Source organism: Colossoma macropomum, unplaced genomic scaffold (genome assembly GCF_904425465.1).
Source record: "Colossoma macropomum unplaced genomic scaffold, Colossoma_macropomum, whole genome shotgun sequence".
Lineage (NCBI taxonomy): Eukaryota > Metazoa > Chordata > Actinopteri > Characiformes > Serrasalmidae > Colossoma > Colossoma macropomum.
Window position 1 is genome coordinate 14,359,980 of NW_023494800.1, and position 16,912 is coordinate 14,376,891.

The 16,912-nt window shown below is 37.2% G+C and overlaps 2 protein-coding genes across 5 annotated transcripts in view; both read left to right on the forward strand.

Moving 5' to 3' along the window:
- The first annotated feature begins 1,295 nt into the window (after nucleotides 1–1,295).
- Nucleotides 1,296–16,912, forward strand: part of LOC118820000 (leukemia inhibitory factor receptor-like) — a 37,509-nt gene continuing 21,892 nt past the window's right edge. Inside the window, exons 1-3 of one of the 4 annotated variants that reach the window (XM_036588086.1) lie at nucleotides 1,296–1,365; nucleotides 3,006–3,131; nucleotides 5,045–5,226. In XM_036588086.1, the coding sequence (XP_036443979.1) occupies nucleotides 3,062–3,131; nucleotides 5,045–5,226 (252 nt within the window). In that variant the 5' untranslated portion in view covers nucleotides 1,296–1,365; nucleotides 3,006–3,061. Of the gene's footprint in view, nucleotides 1,402–3,002; nucleotides 3,132–5,044; nucleotides 5,227–16,912 lie in introns of all 4 variants that reach the window. The other 3 variants (XM_036588084.1, XM_036588082.1, XM_036588083.1) reach the window with 3 other exon arrangements.
- On the forward strand, nucleotides 12,351–15,576 carry LOC118820001 (leukemia inhibitory factor receptor-like). The gene is made up of 4 exons (XM_036588087.1): nucleotides 12,351–13,142; nucleotides 13,279–13,419; nucleotides 13,587–13,677; nucleotides 15,472–15,576. Coding segments are annotated over exons 1-4 (369 nt in total). The 5' UTR covers nucleotides 12,351–13,006; the 3' UTR covers nucleotides 15,473–15,576.

Sequence of the window (16,912 nt, forward strand, 5' to 3'; positions counted from 1 at the left end):
TGAGGTAAAGGGTTTCCATGGCTGAGCAGCTGCACATAATCCTAAGATAAAAATACACAGTGCCAACCATTGGCTGGAGTGGTGTAAAGCACATCACCACTGAACTCTGGAGCAATGGAAACATGTTCTGTGGAATGATGAATCACACTTCACCATCTGGCAGTCTGATGGACGAGTCTGGGTTCGGTGGATGTCAGGAGAACATGACCTACCTGAACGCACAGTGCTAACAGTGAAGTTGGAGGACCCTGTTTTTCAGGGTTTGGTTGTTAATAATATATAAAAATAATGTTGTTGCCACTGCATGCAAAGACTTTATGCTAATAATTTAGACAATTACATGCTTCTGGCTTTGTGCCAACAGTTTGGGAAATGCCTTTTCCTGTTCCAGCATGACTGACACTGTACACAAAGCGAGCTCCATAGAAACATAGTTTGAGGAGTTAGATGGAATTTAGATAAGTGGATTTATAGATAGAGAGACAGACAGACAGACACAGAGAAAAAAGGTAGACGAATGGATAGATGGAGGAACTCCAGCGGCCTGCAAAGAGCCCTGACCTCAACCCCATTGAACACCTTTCCTGTTCTGGCATTAAGACCCTTTGGAATAAACTGGAACGTTGGGTGCGAGCCAGACCTTTTCATCCAACGTCAGTCCCTGACCTCACAGATGTTCTTTTGACGGGAATATGTACCAGTTCCCACAGACACACTCCAAAATGCTGTGGAAAGCGTTCCCAGAAGAGCGCAGGTTGTCATAGATCCAAAGGAGGGGCCAATTCCGTATTAATGGCCATGGCTTTGGAATGAGATGTCCAAAAAGCTCATATGAGTGTGATGTAAAGGTGTCCACTTACTTTTGGCCTTAGAGATGCATAGATGGATGGATGGATAGAGAAAATAGATAGGTAGAGAGAAAATAGATAAATAGACAGAAAAGGCAGATAGATGGATGGATGGATACACAGAGAAATGGATAGACAAACTTTATTGATCCCCAAGAGGAAAGTTGGGGTTGTTATAATATATGTGAATATAAGGGGATTATTGTCGTATATTATCAGTATATTACTATTTTGAATAAGAACACCATAGTGTAGGGTGAGAGAACTATAAACTACAGTAATTTAACAAACTGAATGTCCAGTGAAACATCAACCCACAAAAATCAGAGTCCGTTGAGTGCAAAAGTGAAACTTGCCTGTTTTAATACCTCATGTTAGGATGTGTTGACAAATCAAGCAGGTTGCGTTACTGTGTCTTTTTCCGTGGAAGAACGCCTCTTCCAGTACGAACCTCCTCCTGCTGTGTCACTCCCAGCTCTCCGTGTGAACACACTCTTCTCGCCCGAACACCAGGAAGGTCTGTACCGCACGAATCTCTTCGTTTTAAACTTTGGTAAGAGAAAACTGGAAGTATGTCTGCGCCTGCGATGCTCACATCAGCTCACTGAAGAAGAGAATCGGAGCGGTTCATTTGGGTGTGCACATACTTTGCTCAGAACTTCGTTTTCACACTTTTTTAGTCTTTTTGGCTGTTTTGATTCTGAAGTATTACCAAAATATTATCAAGGGTAATTTTTTCGTGAAATTTTACTAAACCTAGGTGACGAAAAAATAAAAATAATAATATCGTTACTACTCACAAATGCCTATAAACTCACAATACAATTGCATTAAGACTCCTTGTAATTTGCAAATGTCCACAGTTTTTTCTATTTGTGGAGTCAGGTCTGGTATTAATATACAGTCTAATCTCAAGTACAAAAAATACGTAAATAACAAATAACTTGGCATTATTAAATTTGCATTTATGAATGTAAAATTGTGCTAAAATTGTAATGAATAATATAATAGTGTTTTACTTGATCTTTATAAACATAATTAAAACCAAACAAAACCAGGTACAGAGAAAAATCAGAGTCAATATGATCAACTAAAAATCTGGCCTAATTACAGTGCCAAAATAAATGAAGTAAGGTTTCGAGGTGTACACTGCAAAAGGAGCTGTTTGAATTAAGATCTTTTTCAAATTTAGTAGGTGAGTGATATTGTAGCTTCCCGCTGCTGGGGAGTCTGGATTTACACCCGCAGTATCACTCCAGCGGGCCCAGGCCAGTGGAACGCATGCGCAGTATTAGTAGCATTCAGGAAGGGATATCGTTGCTAATATTTGAATCAAACACTGGTAACCTGTTAAACCATAAGCCAAAACACATTAACTTACAAAACCACCAGAAACCAAAAGAAACACTTAGCTGATGGTTTCTGTGTTTTTCAGCAAGGATACGTTCAAAACTAAAGCTTCTAAATCTTAATATTATGCTCAGTTTAAGCCTACCTGAGGTAAAGATTTATTCCTGCACATGTAGCTAATGTGTGTAACAGTTACACATAAAGATCCCATATTAGTTACCCAGGCTACATAAGCTGTAATTTGTGTAATATTTACATTGTTAATCTCTATATGCGTTCAAACCAAATTTTGTTTTAGCCTAAAGCTTAAAATACAACATTAGCCTAACATAAATTTATCAGGTTATTGGAAACCCATATAAAACAACTGAAATATTGATTAGCCTAACAAACGAAAAACCAAAACAAGCCACTGGAGTGAACCTGCTGGAGTGAACCTGCTGGAGTGAACCTGCTGGCGTGAAGCTGTGGCTGTGTATGACCTGCTGCTGCCCCGGCTATTGTGTTCAATAAAAGAACATTTGTTTGGTGCTCAGTTTACATCAACTCCAAAAATTGATACTTTTGAGTAAAATTACTTTGTGTGCTGGTAATTCTTAGTTGTTGGTTTTACCTTTATTCGTTAGATAACTATAAAGAGTTTTAACTTTGTACTAGATAATAAACTGAGATGGCTAGTTAGAAATTGATAGTGATTGTATACAGCCTGTACAGAAAGCTAGTTGATGCTTGTTTGATGCTAGTTTGGCAAAATACGAGCAGTATTTATTGTCTTGCTCATTAAAGCCCCTTGTGGTTTTCCAGCAGATCATTTCCCATGCAGGCGTAGATCCGTGTGAATCGTTCTGTTCCTGTGTCCCATCATGGCCTCTGCAGATTTCTGGCCTCTGTGCACATTACTGTTTTTGGTAGTAGTGCAGGGAAAACAGCATGGTAAGTTCACTAACAGCATCGAGACACAGACTTTATTCCCTCCAGAATTAGAGGCACTAGGGACGGGTAATGCCACAGATTTTCTGTTGAGTCTGATAGTATCAAGGCTAATATTCTGATACTGGTACCACTAAAAGGTTTTCTTGTGCACATAAAAGAGATATTCTTTGTGAAATGTGGACCAGAAATTGATTCTCAAATAGAAACGTGATGAACTGCCCACTCTAAGTTGGCACCCTTGGTAAACATGAGCAAAAACGAACTGGTCTTTGTTATTTATGAGTCGCAAATGGTACTGTAAAAACAGCGAGGTACAATGATTCAAATCTTTATAAAATAACATAAAAATATTAAAATGATAAACGCCAAAATATCTTGCTTAAATAAATTGAGCTGTTTTGAAAGTTTAGAGCATATCAAATAGGAAATTCTTTGTGATTTTACCAGTAAAAGCCAGTAAATTTGGACATCGAAAAAGCCTAAATAAACAAAGTGTTATTGAGCATTAACTCCGTCCCTTGGCTGTCTGTGTCTACGTGAGGAGCTGAGGGAGAGACCGGAAGAAAAAGTATTTCCTGTCCAAAATTTATTTGCTTCTTTTTTAAAAACCTTATTAGCCTAACAACTCATAGAGCAAAAAGAAAAAAAAAATTAGGATAGAAGAAATTAACGTTTGATTTTCTTCTATTATAGTTACTCTTTACAGATAAATGCAAGAGACATAGAATTTATATATATATATATATATATTTTTTATTTTTTATTTTTTTTATTTTAACCCAATTATCTCCCCAATTTCACCCGCTAGTTAGGACTCCCCCAATCACACGATACTATCAACGCTAGAAGGGTGAAGGCTAACACAGGCTTCCTCCGAGACCTGCCATTGGACAGCTGAACGCGCTCGGAGGAAAGCGACAACCGCCAGATCTGTTACGTCAGCTAACAGACGCCTGCGCTGACTAGCATCGCGTTGAGTGATGGGGAGAGAAGGAGGGGCCATCCTACCACACCCAGAGAGAGCGAGGCCAATTGTGCTCTCTTGGACTCCCGGCTACGGATGGCTGTAGCATCACCAGGGATCGAAATCGCGATCTCCTGATGATAGGGCCAATGATTAGACGGCTGCGCCACTCGGGAGCCCTAGACATAGAATTTTAATTGTGAGCCAAAGAAAGAGATATGTTTTCAAAGCGTTCTTAAAAGTTTGTACCAAGGTTGATTGTCTAATGAAAGGTGGAATTCTACAGTTTAGAGGTATAATAACAGAAAAAGTCTCTCCACACTTTCTGTATTTTATAGAAGGTATTTGCAGAAGGTCAGTCTCTGCAGATCTATGATTAATATGTGTGCTGCTGCATTTTATATGAGTTGTAGAGGATGTCTTGTTTTCTTAGGAAGTCCAGTAAGAAGAACATTACAGTAATCGACTCTGCTTGCAAGAAATGCATGAACTTGTTTCTCTGCATCACTTTGAGATAGAAACAGCTGAACTTCAGCAGGATTTCTCAAACAATAAAAAGCTACCTTATCTACTGCACTTACATGCAGAATAAAACAGAGCTCAGATTACAGCAAGCTTTCCTACTTCAGGTTTGGTGTATGAAGTATAAGAGCCTAATTTCTCTCAAAACAGCTTTCTCTGAATTTTAGTGCTATAGATCAGTATTTCAGTTTTTTTATTGATTAAGCTGTGGAAAACTTTGTGATATCCACTGAGAAATATCTTATACACAAATGACGAACACCAAAAGACCTTTTTGATAACCTTCTTTGCCAAGTTTGCCAGTAATTCTGGAGGGGAGTAAGACATTACAAACCTTTTTTATTGGTCTGGGTTTACTTTTTGTACTTAGTTTCATGTACAGAGAATAAGGTCTGATTCAGTATTGTGTGTGGAATCCTCTTGACAGCGCTCCCACTACCTGTCCCTGAGATAGTGAGAGTATATTCAGATGCAAGTGACACGCGTGGTTTCGGTGTTTGGAAGATGAATGTTGAATGGAAGGATAATTTTACCAGTGGCAACAAACCAAAGCCAGTCACTTACGACGTGGAGATCTTCCATACTGAGCAGAGGCGACTTGTACATAATGTAAGTGGCAGATTTTTTTGATTTGCGATTTAAGAGCTAACCGACTAGTTGGCTACATTCCACGCAGACTTCGATGTGATTAAAACTATATTGTTGCTGTCAGAACAAAACCTTATATCTCTGTTTTTGTATTTTTATATATTTTTTGCAGAGTAAGAAAACATCAGATGCCATTACATTGTGTGAAAAATTAATGACTAGATGACCAATAAACTGGTCTTCAATGACTTGAGATAAAGTATTGTTACATTAACATTTATTAAGATTAAAGAATATTTTTCTTTCTCATGTAAATTGTCCATTTTGGACAGCGCGTTTATGGAATTTTGTTTTTATGATGCCTGAATTAGGAGACATTAAAAGACCCAATGGGCACTCATCAGTGGAGCTGGATTTCACCCTTACCTCTCCAGTGTACCTCACATTCAGTGAGACTGCGCACCAGACACCAGAGTGACACCAGTGATTGGACACCTTTATACATTTTAAAAGGTGCATATTAATTGTTGACAAATTTATAAATCATCAGTTATTAAGGATGCACTGATATGAAAATGTGGGCCAATGTTGATATGCAGTCTTTTTCATGTACATATTTACAGATGCCTCTACATAAACATTCATAAAATGTAGAAATTGGGTCTAAATCTGCCTGGATTAGCATTACAGATAAGCATAACATGTATTTCTGTATGATTACATATACAGTAAAATTAATAAAATGCAGATATTTTAGCACAGTAACCCAGAGTCACCTAAACATTCTGCTTTTCCATAGTACGATAAATACATCATCAAATATCGATTTGACATATCGGTCAAATCTAAAATCTAAGCCCATCATTTTTTTAAGCAAGTAATACTAGTACTGATACTGATATGACTGTGTTGTCATCAAATTAAAGCTAAAGATAATAAGATAATGATGAATGCCTGAGAACACTGTGGCTTTGTTCAAGTCTAGGCATAATTACTGTAAAACTACTGCAGTTTTATTGATGGAACTGTGTGTAGAAATGCAGCAATATAGTGGGTATTTTTCCATTTCACCCTGCAGGAAAAGACACGGATGAGCTTCCTGAGAGTAACGTGTATCCTAAAGATTACGTCGCTCGTGTTGGTGAAGATATTGTATTCTGCTGTATATTAAAGACAAAGAGCCTTGCAGGGTTCAGTTCTTCTAGTTTTACAATCCGGATCAGCGACAGGACATACGTCACAGAGCCTGTTCACCATGATGACGTCACTACAGTCCATGGCTTTGATATACATTGTGATGATACAGGTGCTACATACTTCATCGGCTGTAAGTACAAGCAAACGCTGTCAGGTTAATTTCACTTTCTTATGAGTAGCAAAAGAGATATATTCATTCTAGTCCTCATGCTTTTATTCTGGTCCACAGTTTCATTTGGCATTTCCCTCAACAGTAAACCCTTTGTGCATAGTGGCCATTGTACCATGTTTAATCTCAAGAGCTTTGGCCGTTGTGGTTTGTTCTTTGATTTCTGCACCCTATGTTGATCCATCAGTTCTTGACGGCAACTTGTAGCTCCTCAGAACATGAGCTGATTGGTCCAGCAAAAACAATGGTGCTTAATTCAGTGTGATTCAGTGCCAAACTGAATCCATGAAGCAAAACCAAATGGAAGCTATCTTGATTTGGATATCATTTGGATGTTATTTGGATATGAATTATACAAGATACAAGAACAGTTGTATATAGAATTATTCTCACTGCTATTTTAATTTTTGTTAAAAGAGAGCTTCAGCATTTTCCATTATAATTGGTATCTGCTGTACTTGATGATTCATTTAATGTGTAAAAGGGTGGAGTTTTTACAGGCTTTTGCTTGTATCACGCATGGATACCAGAAACCCTCAGGGATAATGAAACTAACCGGTGTTAGTTTCTAAACTGCTGTATTGTTCCAGCATGCACATGCACAGGCTCCAGGGAGGGCTTAACTCTTGCTCTTTTGCCCTCAGACTGTACCTATGCCCTCTTGTTTGACATGTAATTGTGTTTGTGTAATTCTTCAAAATGCGTTTCAGCACGGCTTTACTCATCCTAGCCCTAGGAATAGAGTTCTGGGTTGGTTTGGGTTCCACAAGCTTCATGGATCTTGGGCTTTGGCACAGTACCAACCACTTGTAGAGATTTCAGAATCTGCACACATCAGCATATCACTCCAAAGCCTGCTGCAAAGCACCGACAATGTGTTTTCAAGAAAGCATCACATTGTAGTGGTTATTTTGAACAACAACCATATGTAATCCTATGCAAAAGTTTTAACACCCCCAGACAAATGATGTTTTGTTGATTTTCTAACTGAAAAGTTTCTCAACAGGGGACAAACTTAAATATTAATTTTTCTGCCAATTTTAGTGCACAATTTCTATTTATTTGCTGAATCTTAAGAAAAAGTAAAACAAAAAATATAAAATGTGACATAACATTTGCACAGGCTATATTTTATGTTCAGTTTTTTCCCCCAATATGTTCCATTTAGCAAACAAATAGTAATTATGCATTAACGTGTGCTGAAGTGTGTTCTTGTATTTTGGATACAAGGGATCAAATCCCTGCTCAGGTGGTAACACTATTATTTTTCCCTGCCATAGGAAAAACTCCTATCACTAATCACAATTCATGCAAAACCAGCCACTGCAAGTTGCTCAAACTTTAGTAAATCTAGCATAATATGTGATTAGCCACATTTGCTCTACCTCCACCCACTTTTGCATATGCATGAAGGAGAAAAAAAATAGTTTTTTCCATGCACACATCCATGTTAGGGTTAACTGTGTGAAACTAGGCTCAGGCTCCAGTTTTTTTACATAACGCTTAAAGAATGCATCCAGTTTGAGCCTGAAACTGGCCCAAAAAACTCTGGCCCTCTGTCTCATTCTTGCACCTGTATTGTTAAATGATCATAGATTTTATTTTGTTAAATATTCATATTTTATACATTTATTCATGGAATTCAGCAACTGGCTAATTGATTTTGTTACTCGCAAGTTTTGAGTCAGTGGGTTTTCAGTTCTTTTCTAAGCACAGGGAAACATGTTGAAATTATAGTCTGTAATGTGACAGTATAATGTATCTGTGGCAGAGAGATTTGACTGAAAAATGCTGGAGTATTTCTTCAACTTTCCATAATCATCGGATCATTTGCTGAATATTATTTTGCGGGTGTTGATTTTAAATTGCTGATGTGACTGACCACTGCAGATGCCCCTAAAGACCAGGATCTTACATGTGAGACGAGAGATCTCAATTCTGTGGAATGTCACTGGATCCCTGGGGAAACCGGCAAATCACACCTGTTTAAAGTACATTACACAGTCAATAAAAGGTACCCAGGGCTCTACTAAGACCACCCACTCCACTCTTTATCTTATTAAATAGAAATGATTATTGTTTGTAATATTATAACTTATTCCATATTTTGTGGTATTTATGCCTCTCTTTGCCCTCTTGTGCACCTTTGTCACTTAGGAATTGCTCAGCTCATATGTGTGTACTGGATGAAAGCATAGATAAGGGGGTAATGAATTGGACATTAATTGCCACAAACGTCCTCGGCACAAAGATAATCAGTGATGTAGCTGATCCAAAACACAGGGGTAAAGTATTTCCCAAACACAGATTATACCACTGATATTTGCAGTATATCTATATTCAATAATGTGATTAACCAAAACATGTTCTGGCTTTTCTGTAGTACGACTCAAAGCACCCACGCTTACAAGTGCAGTTTTAGTTCATGCAAGGAATGCCACACTTGAATGGCAATGGGGTGAAATGCCAAAATTCAATTCCTTCCCAATGATTTGCCAAGTGGAGGTGGATGGACACACTGTTCAGGTGGGTGTTTACTTTCAGGGCTATTAATTAACTTATTTTTGTGTTATGAAGTAATGATCAGATATCAGGCATCTTCTTAGTTAGATGATTATTTTAGCAATAGATCAATGTTCATGTTGTTATCATGACAGCTGTAATGTCATTATACGTTTTTAAGTGATTCTGCACATTTCTGATAAAGGAAACATTTAGTGGAACTGGTCTCAAGTCACTGGTCTTGGCAGACCTGCAGCCCTTTACTGGATACTCAGCTCGTGTGCGTTGTGGCTCTCGTGAACATTTTTATAAGTGGGGTGACTGGAGTAACCTCATCACCTTCTCTACCAAAGAAGACAGTAAGCATGCAAAACACATATTCACAGTATGTGCCTGTAAGTGTATTGTCTATGTTTGTGATTCTGATGTCACCTAAGCAATTGAATTCTTGATTTGATTGATATTTCATACAGGAACAGTTACGTAATTATACTTCCTGCTGTTTTTTATTGGTTCATTGATATCAGAGTTGGCTTATGATTCTGTTTTATCTTATTGTTTTATACTGTATGTAAAGATTAAAACAGCTAAATGCTGTTAACACTACCACTGTTACTACTACTTCTACTACTACTACTACTACTACTACTACTACTAATAATAATAATAATAATAATAATAATAATAATATGTATTTTATACTAATTTTTAAAAATAATTATTTGCATTTATAATATGTAACAAGTTTAACACACACACCGTCATAGGCGCTCCAGTCATATTACATCTTTTGTTGATTGAAGTGAAAATAAGTTAACACATCTGCAAATTTTAATGCACAGTTGCTGTTTATTTTCTGAATGTAACATACTGGGGAAATGTAAAACTGCCAAATTTAAGTTCCATTTAAGAGGAGGTGAACTAATCTGGGCACAAAAAATAACCATTACTTAATGGCAGTATTGTCTGGAAATCAATTTTCATGACTGCATAAAAGATCTACACAGTACTGTGTATACAGTGCTCGGCAGTATGACTATATTTACCATTATTGGGATAAATTACGTCGCAATATGTCACAGTATGCTCGTCAGTCCTTGAAAACACTTCCCAACTACATGTTTGACTACAAAAAGAGTACAATATGTCCTGTTTAACTGGATTTAGAGTACTGCAGTATGTGAACATTGAATAAAAATAATTGGAATTATAGGTTTTAATATCATTTTTAAATGTGGCATTACATTGTCTGTTCCAGTGTATCAGATGTCATAAAAAAGAAATGTCATATTGTGTACTGCAAAAACTTTTTGAAGTATTGTGATACTACATTTTTGCTGTATCACCCAGCTTTATGTGTATATATAAAGATATGTCTGTTTTCCCAGGCCATATCAATTTTGAGTGCACTCTGTTTCTCCACAGTTCCAGAAGCTGTAGATGCGTGGATGCAAGTTCTTAATGGACACACTTATGCTGCATGGAAGGTAAGTGCACTTGATGATTTTCCCTATTTTTGTCAAATAAATCAACATCCATCAACAGCCTGCAATTTTTATTTTAACTGCTCCACAGAGTTTAACTGCGCATCAGAGTCATGGGATTATTACAGGCTATGAGCTGCTTTTAGGAAGCGCCACAGACGTGACCAAAGAGCACATCAGCAAAGCCACAAATGACCACTGTCTCAAACTCAGCCCCAGGAGAGCAGAACGAGATTATTTTATCTCCATTTCTGCCAAGAACTCTGTTGGTGTCTCTCCTCCCTCCAAAATCACCATCCCCAACCTACAGTCAGGTACAAATTCAGATTTAGACACATTACACTCTTGCTTTGATTGTATGGAATGGGATGACCACAAGTATAACATTTAATTTACTATCTCATTTACTTTGCAGATGGTGGTATTATCACTGATACCATCATAGGACATAACGGTAGTTTTAGTATGTCTTGGGATCCAAGCCCCATTTCCAGCTGCGGCTATGTGGTGGACTGGTTTCCAACATACAATACAGAGCAGTGTGCTGTAAAATGGATGAAGATCCCCTCTGGTGTCTCAGATGCCACAATTTACTCAGGTCAGTACTCAGGAAAAAGTTAAAAATATATGTATCCAAACCAGTATATTGTCATGTCAAAATCTTGTATCTCTGAAATGGTAATTTTATAGCAAAATGTAAAAGCATTCTCAAAGTTTGTTAATGTAACAAGGTTTTATTCCAAGTGATTTTGGGTGACCTTTGCTGTCCATTCATCATGAAATGTTCACAGAAATGTGAAGGTCTGGGCTCCAAAGTGGTGCTACCATGTAAGCACTGACCATAATGTCGGGAGATGGTGAGTTTGATCCCCGGTGATGCCACAGCCATCCATGGCTGAGAGTCCAAGAGAGCATAATTGTCCTTGCTTTCTCTGGGAGGGTAGGATGCCATCACTCAGCATGAGGGTAGCCAATGTGGGCATCTATTAGCTGCCGTAACAGAGGTGGCAGTTAGCGCTCTTCTCAAATTGTGCTGAGCTGTCCAATGACGTAACATTAGTGGCGGTTCAGAAAGATGTAGAGGAAGCTGGGTAAATTTGCAAAAAAAAGAAAGACAGCAGCTGTCTTCTAATAGCACAGATCCAAGGAAATTTTTTGTTTTTAATATGGCAATGACAATGCTGGCTTCATTAAAAGATGTAATGCGTATGTACAGTTGTGTGAGAAGGTTTGGGCATCCCTCAATCAAATCACATGTTTTTATTTTTAAAGTTAAAACTAGGCTGCATTTTGTTTCATTTTTTCCCTAATATGTTAAAATTAGCAAATTAAAAAGTTCAGAAATGTGTTCTCTGTAGAGACTTATTTTTACTTGGAAAATTTACAAAAACATAATTTTACTGGGGTGCCCAAACTTTTGCATATGTAATACTCAAGTAATAGTAGTAGTAATACTCAGTAGTTTATATTATTTTGTGCAGTTAACAATTGCATTGTATACCACAACTGGAGTACAAACTGAATGGTAACTATATCAGAAATACCAGATAGTTTGATTTATAGACATTATAACTTCTTATCCTCATGCTGAAAATTCACATTGTCATTTCTGGCCTCTGTACATTACCTGCTTGTTCCATGATATGGCTACAGATTTTAAAAATGGGGTAAAGTACACTCTCTCAGTCTATGCGTGCACTTCAGGAGCCCCACAGCTACTGCAGAGAAGAGAAGGCTATGTGAAAGAGCTAGGTAAGCAGCCAATATTCCCTTTTATTTTAACCTTGACAAAAGCCTTGACAGGACACAATGCTTCCTGTTTTTGTCAGTGTGGCAGACTTTGTTAGACAGTGCGTGTTGATTAAAGAGGAAGCAAAGGAAGCTTTTCAGACTTGTATAATTTTGCACGAGAGGCTGTTTGAATCTATTATTTGCAGATCTGTATAATAAGATCTCTTGAGTATTGGACGGACAAACTCTTTCATTCCATGAAACTGGACTACTGTTTATCAGGACTGTGGATAAGTTTCCAAGAATTTTTTTGGGGGTAAATTATACAATCTTAAAAGGTTCTTTGGAGCCAAGCCATTGAAGAACCACTTCTTCCTAGAGAACTTTTCAGTAGATGATTTTGTAAAGGTGATGTGCGAATGTGACCTTTTTTATTTCAAAGAAACTATAGTGTAACTGTTCTGTAACAATTGAAGGTTTCTCCTAGAACTGTCCAAACCATGAATTGTTTTAGGAACCCTTATTTTCAGTGTCTATGATGGGAAGTGTTGTAAATACAGTGATGCTTTGTCTTGGCAGCACATTCCTCTCTATTCTGTAATTGAACTCTTTGTTTTGTGCTTGCTTTCCCCATCATCTTCCTCTGGTCTCTGCCTTCAATCTTTTGTTGTCAGCCCCATCAGGGAGGGTTCTCAGTCTAAAAGCAAAGCAGTATGGCATGAATGTTGAGCTTTCCTGGGAAGACATGATTGAAGAGGAGAAGAAGGGCTTTTTATTGGGATATATTGTGTCTTACAAGCGTCCCAATGACGATCAAAATGAAGATGGAGACAAAAAAGATGCATTTCTTCAAGGTATGTTTAGTTTACCTTTTACTCTTTAAAACTGATTTCCATGCACAGAATGCATGGTATGTTATTATGAGGCATATGTTGGATGTATTGTTTCTGTTGTTTACACGGAATGTGTCATATTTTATCTATGTATTAGAGTCACTGATTGTAGGCCCCAGTGTTCGAACACATACGCTGTTGAATCTTCGTCCTGGTGACTATACATTTACAGTGAAGGCCTTTACATCTGCAGGAGAGGGTCCTGGATCTAATATCACTCTCTCAGTGGATCAGCAGGGTATGTTTGCAAAGTTTTTACCTTTTTGTTGTGCTCATTGTTTTACTGTGTACATTAGCCTACTATATAGAGTACAACTTTCTAATAAGAGGCATTTCATAGAAAATGAATCAGGGATGACCATGCCATGTATGACTGTGTAAAAATAACACTTCTTGTGTCTGCAGTTTACACATTGGTTTTCAGCATTCTTATAGCTTTGGGTACATTAGCCTGTGTCATTGCCATGATTGTCCTTTGCTGCAGCAAGAGGGAATGGTATGGAACCTTTTCTGGACTAATATTTTACATTTTGTTAGTCTAGAGGGAAAACTTCTTAATTGTGATCTTTTTAATAAAACCTGATTTTCCACTGCACTTTGCTACTATGGATAAATTCCAACAGGTTAAAGTGAAAACTGTATTCAGATACTACACCAGTACTCTCAGAAGAATGATTTACACAAATGAGCGCTCAGTGCTGTTCTTCAGTTCATAAAACAGATGTTGCTCTGTATTCTTAAAGGACTCGATGGACCAATCATGCAAACTAGGTTGGCTAAAAATGAACTGTGCAGCAGTTTCGAAACAGTACTGAAAAAATAAACAGTGTATCAGAAATTAAGACTCTATTACCAATACACACCTCAGGATCTCCCTTGTGTTTCTCATTTGCTGCATTTTGTGGAAATCACTGATAGTGATCAGAACTGTTTGTTTTGTTTATAAATCTAAGATAATCCACTTGCATAAGGAGGGAGAAGTCAAAGGAAAATAAGAGAAAAAACAGGATTAAAAAAAAAATTCTAAAAAACTTATAGAGAAAATGGGACTCCTAATAACAGCACAAGACCTGGTAGGCCACGAAAACTGTTACCATTGGATAAATAACACTTAAAGTACTTTGAGAGAAAGGAGAAAATCTTGCTAGACAAAAAATGGACAAAAATGTCCACATTTCAATATCAAAGGAGCTGCTGGTGTTGTCAGAACAATGGACTGGCCACTCCAGAGCCATTAGAATTTATGTAACCCTAAACATATGTGAACCAATGTGCAACCAGCTTCTAAGACTGAACTTTAGAGGTGTGGAAAAATATCTCTGCAGATTTCTTTGAAAAACTGAAAGTCTACTGAAAGGAATGGAAGCTGTAATAAAGGCAAAGGGTGAACACAGTATATAAATCAAATCAGTATTAGCCAAATTAGATGCCTTTGAATAACCAAAGTCCAAAATAAAGACCAAAAAGACCATTAAATCATTAAACATGGTTATTATAAACAGTTCCAGCTGTCTCTTGAGCATTTGGCAAAAGAGGTAGGATTAAAATTAGAACCATAAATTCTGTTGGTTCATGTTTGGGTCACTTCTTGTTATTAATGGGCAGCAGGTAAACACCTTTATAAAGCAAATGCTTTTTTATTAAACCCTGCAGTGAACTGTGTGACTGCTGCATGCTCATGATTATATGACAAAAAATATACACAAAAATGTGAAGTTATTGACCTGATAAGATCATTTTCAAAAGCTGTTGTTTTTATACTATCTTGGGTAAATAAATGTCAGAGTTAGTACAAATCCTGCTGTATCAGTGCAGCTCTACCTGCGTTACCCACTGAGAAATAAGCTGTTTTGACATAAGGCTGATTTGTCCTATACTGAGACATTTTGATATCATACTTAGTTGTCAGGGCTTCTCTGTAACTGTTTGTTAAATATATATTATCTGTACTTTTTCTGACAAAACCAGTAACATATTCAATGGCTGTCTTTGGAAATTAAATTGGTGTCTGAGTTTTGCACAATAATAAGTAATAATAATAAAGTAACAATCAAAGATTGTATCTAATGTGAAAATATGTGTATAGTCACACCCATACTGATGATAAACAGAAGGTAGCATAAAGATTAGCTTGATGTCATTTGCATAATAATAACTAGTGTCCGTTCTCTTTATTCATTATTAGTAACATATGTTTTTTTTTAACTTAACTATTACTTAAATTGTAAATTATCTAAATATACTTGATAAATTTTTGAGCTAATGCATTTGGATTTATGATTTGTTGTAGAGGTCTCACCTACATCATGGATAAGATTCTGCTTGCAGAAAGCGAGACGCTTATGGTGAAAAATCCAGAACCTTGTCCACAAGGTATGCTACAGGTGCAGAAAGCACAAGAAGAGGTTGGTCTTAAATCCACAGATCCACTGTGGATGAGATACTACAATGATGTTTGTGATTCTGTTTCTCCCCTCGCCATCAACCTTTCCTAAACAGAGGTCCCATCCCCAGGGATTCAGAATCCTACATACAACATTCCTCTGTCCCTTCCAGATGATGATAATCTAGTGTTAGGTTACATGCCTCAAATACAGAATGTCGACAACCAGTTCCAACCCTGTGATGTCAGACCTGCCCAAATGGACTCTGGGGGCTATCAGCCCCAGTCACAAGGATCTTCACAAACTACTGAAATACCTAATGAGACCATCTTACCACTCAATTCAGTCTCAGTCAGTTCTTCTGAGTATCTGCTTCACAGTGTTTGTAGGTAGTCCTTAGACCAGAAGTGTCCAGTCTTATCCAAAAAGGTCCAGTGTGCTTTCAAGTTTTTGCTCCAACAAAGCAGGAGCAACCATGATCAGTTGTTTGAAGACTGAGAGCAATTTATTAAAGCTGTAGAATCAGGTGTGCTCCTGCTTGATTGGAATGAAAACCTACAGCCACATCGGCCCTTTGTGGATAAAACAAAAAAACAACAAAAAAATGTACGTATTATGATGCACCTTTAATGTGAGCTTATTTTAATGTACCTTTGTATTTTTTGCATTGCATGACTACAGCATATGTTATTCTTGAGTTAAAACATCTCTTGCTTCAAATATTCAGAATAAATAATGTTTTATTTTAAAGTTGACCTGTCTGAATAATGTCTGAATTAAAGTTGACTTGTCTGATTTCACAACAATCAGAGCATACACCTTGTATCACCTTATTAAACTGTTAAACTACATCAGTTATTAAAATGTATTAAGAATTTTGCTTCTAATTTTTGTGTAAATTGTAATGTTTGGTTGATGTACAGCGTGACCAATCACAGTCCAGACGGGGGTGAGTGTTTTAAATTCTTGGTCTTTGAGCTGCTGGTTTCAATTGTTAGGGCTCCTGCAGCTGATATTGTGCAGATGAAGGATTGCTAAAAATCTGCAATTGCTCATGAGGCGTTTGTTTTGATTTCAGTGTTTTGTTGGGTTTTTTGTCCTTGTATGTTTTTTTAATCAGACTGTTTAAACATAGAGGTTATATTACTCAACCCCTCTCAAATTACACACATCAGCTCCTAATGAGACCAGCTTACAGGTATGTATGTTATAAGATAGGACCTTATAATTCAAAGCTGACGACTTTCAGTCAGACACGGCCACATTATAAACATGTTTCTATTATTCTGTAGACAGTTACATTTGAAAGCATTGCAACATGCAAATGTCATGTTGCAGGAAAATGTT

Excerpts from the sequence above, each read along its gene's own strand:
- LOC118820001 (XM_036588087.1), top strand. The coding sequence starts at position 13,007 with ATGAATGTTGAGCTTTCCTGGGAAGACATGATTGAAGAGGAGAAGAAG. Across the intron at positions 13,143-13,278 it reads AAAAGATGCATTTCTTCAAG|AGTCACTGATTGTAGGCCCC; the intron begins GTATGTTTAGTT and ends TCTATGTATTAG. Across the intron at positions 13,420-13,586 it reads TCTCTCAGTGGATCAGCAGG|TTTACACATTGGTTTTCAGC; the intron begins GTATGTTTGCAA and ends TTGTGTCTGCAG.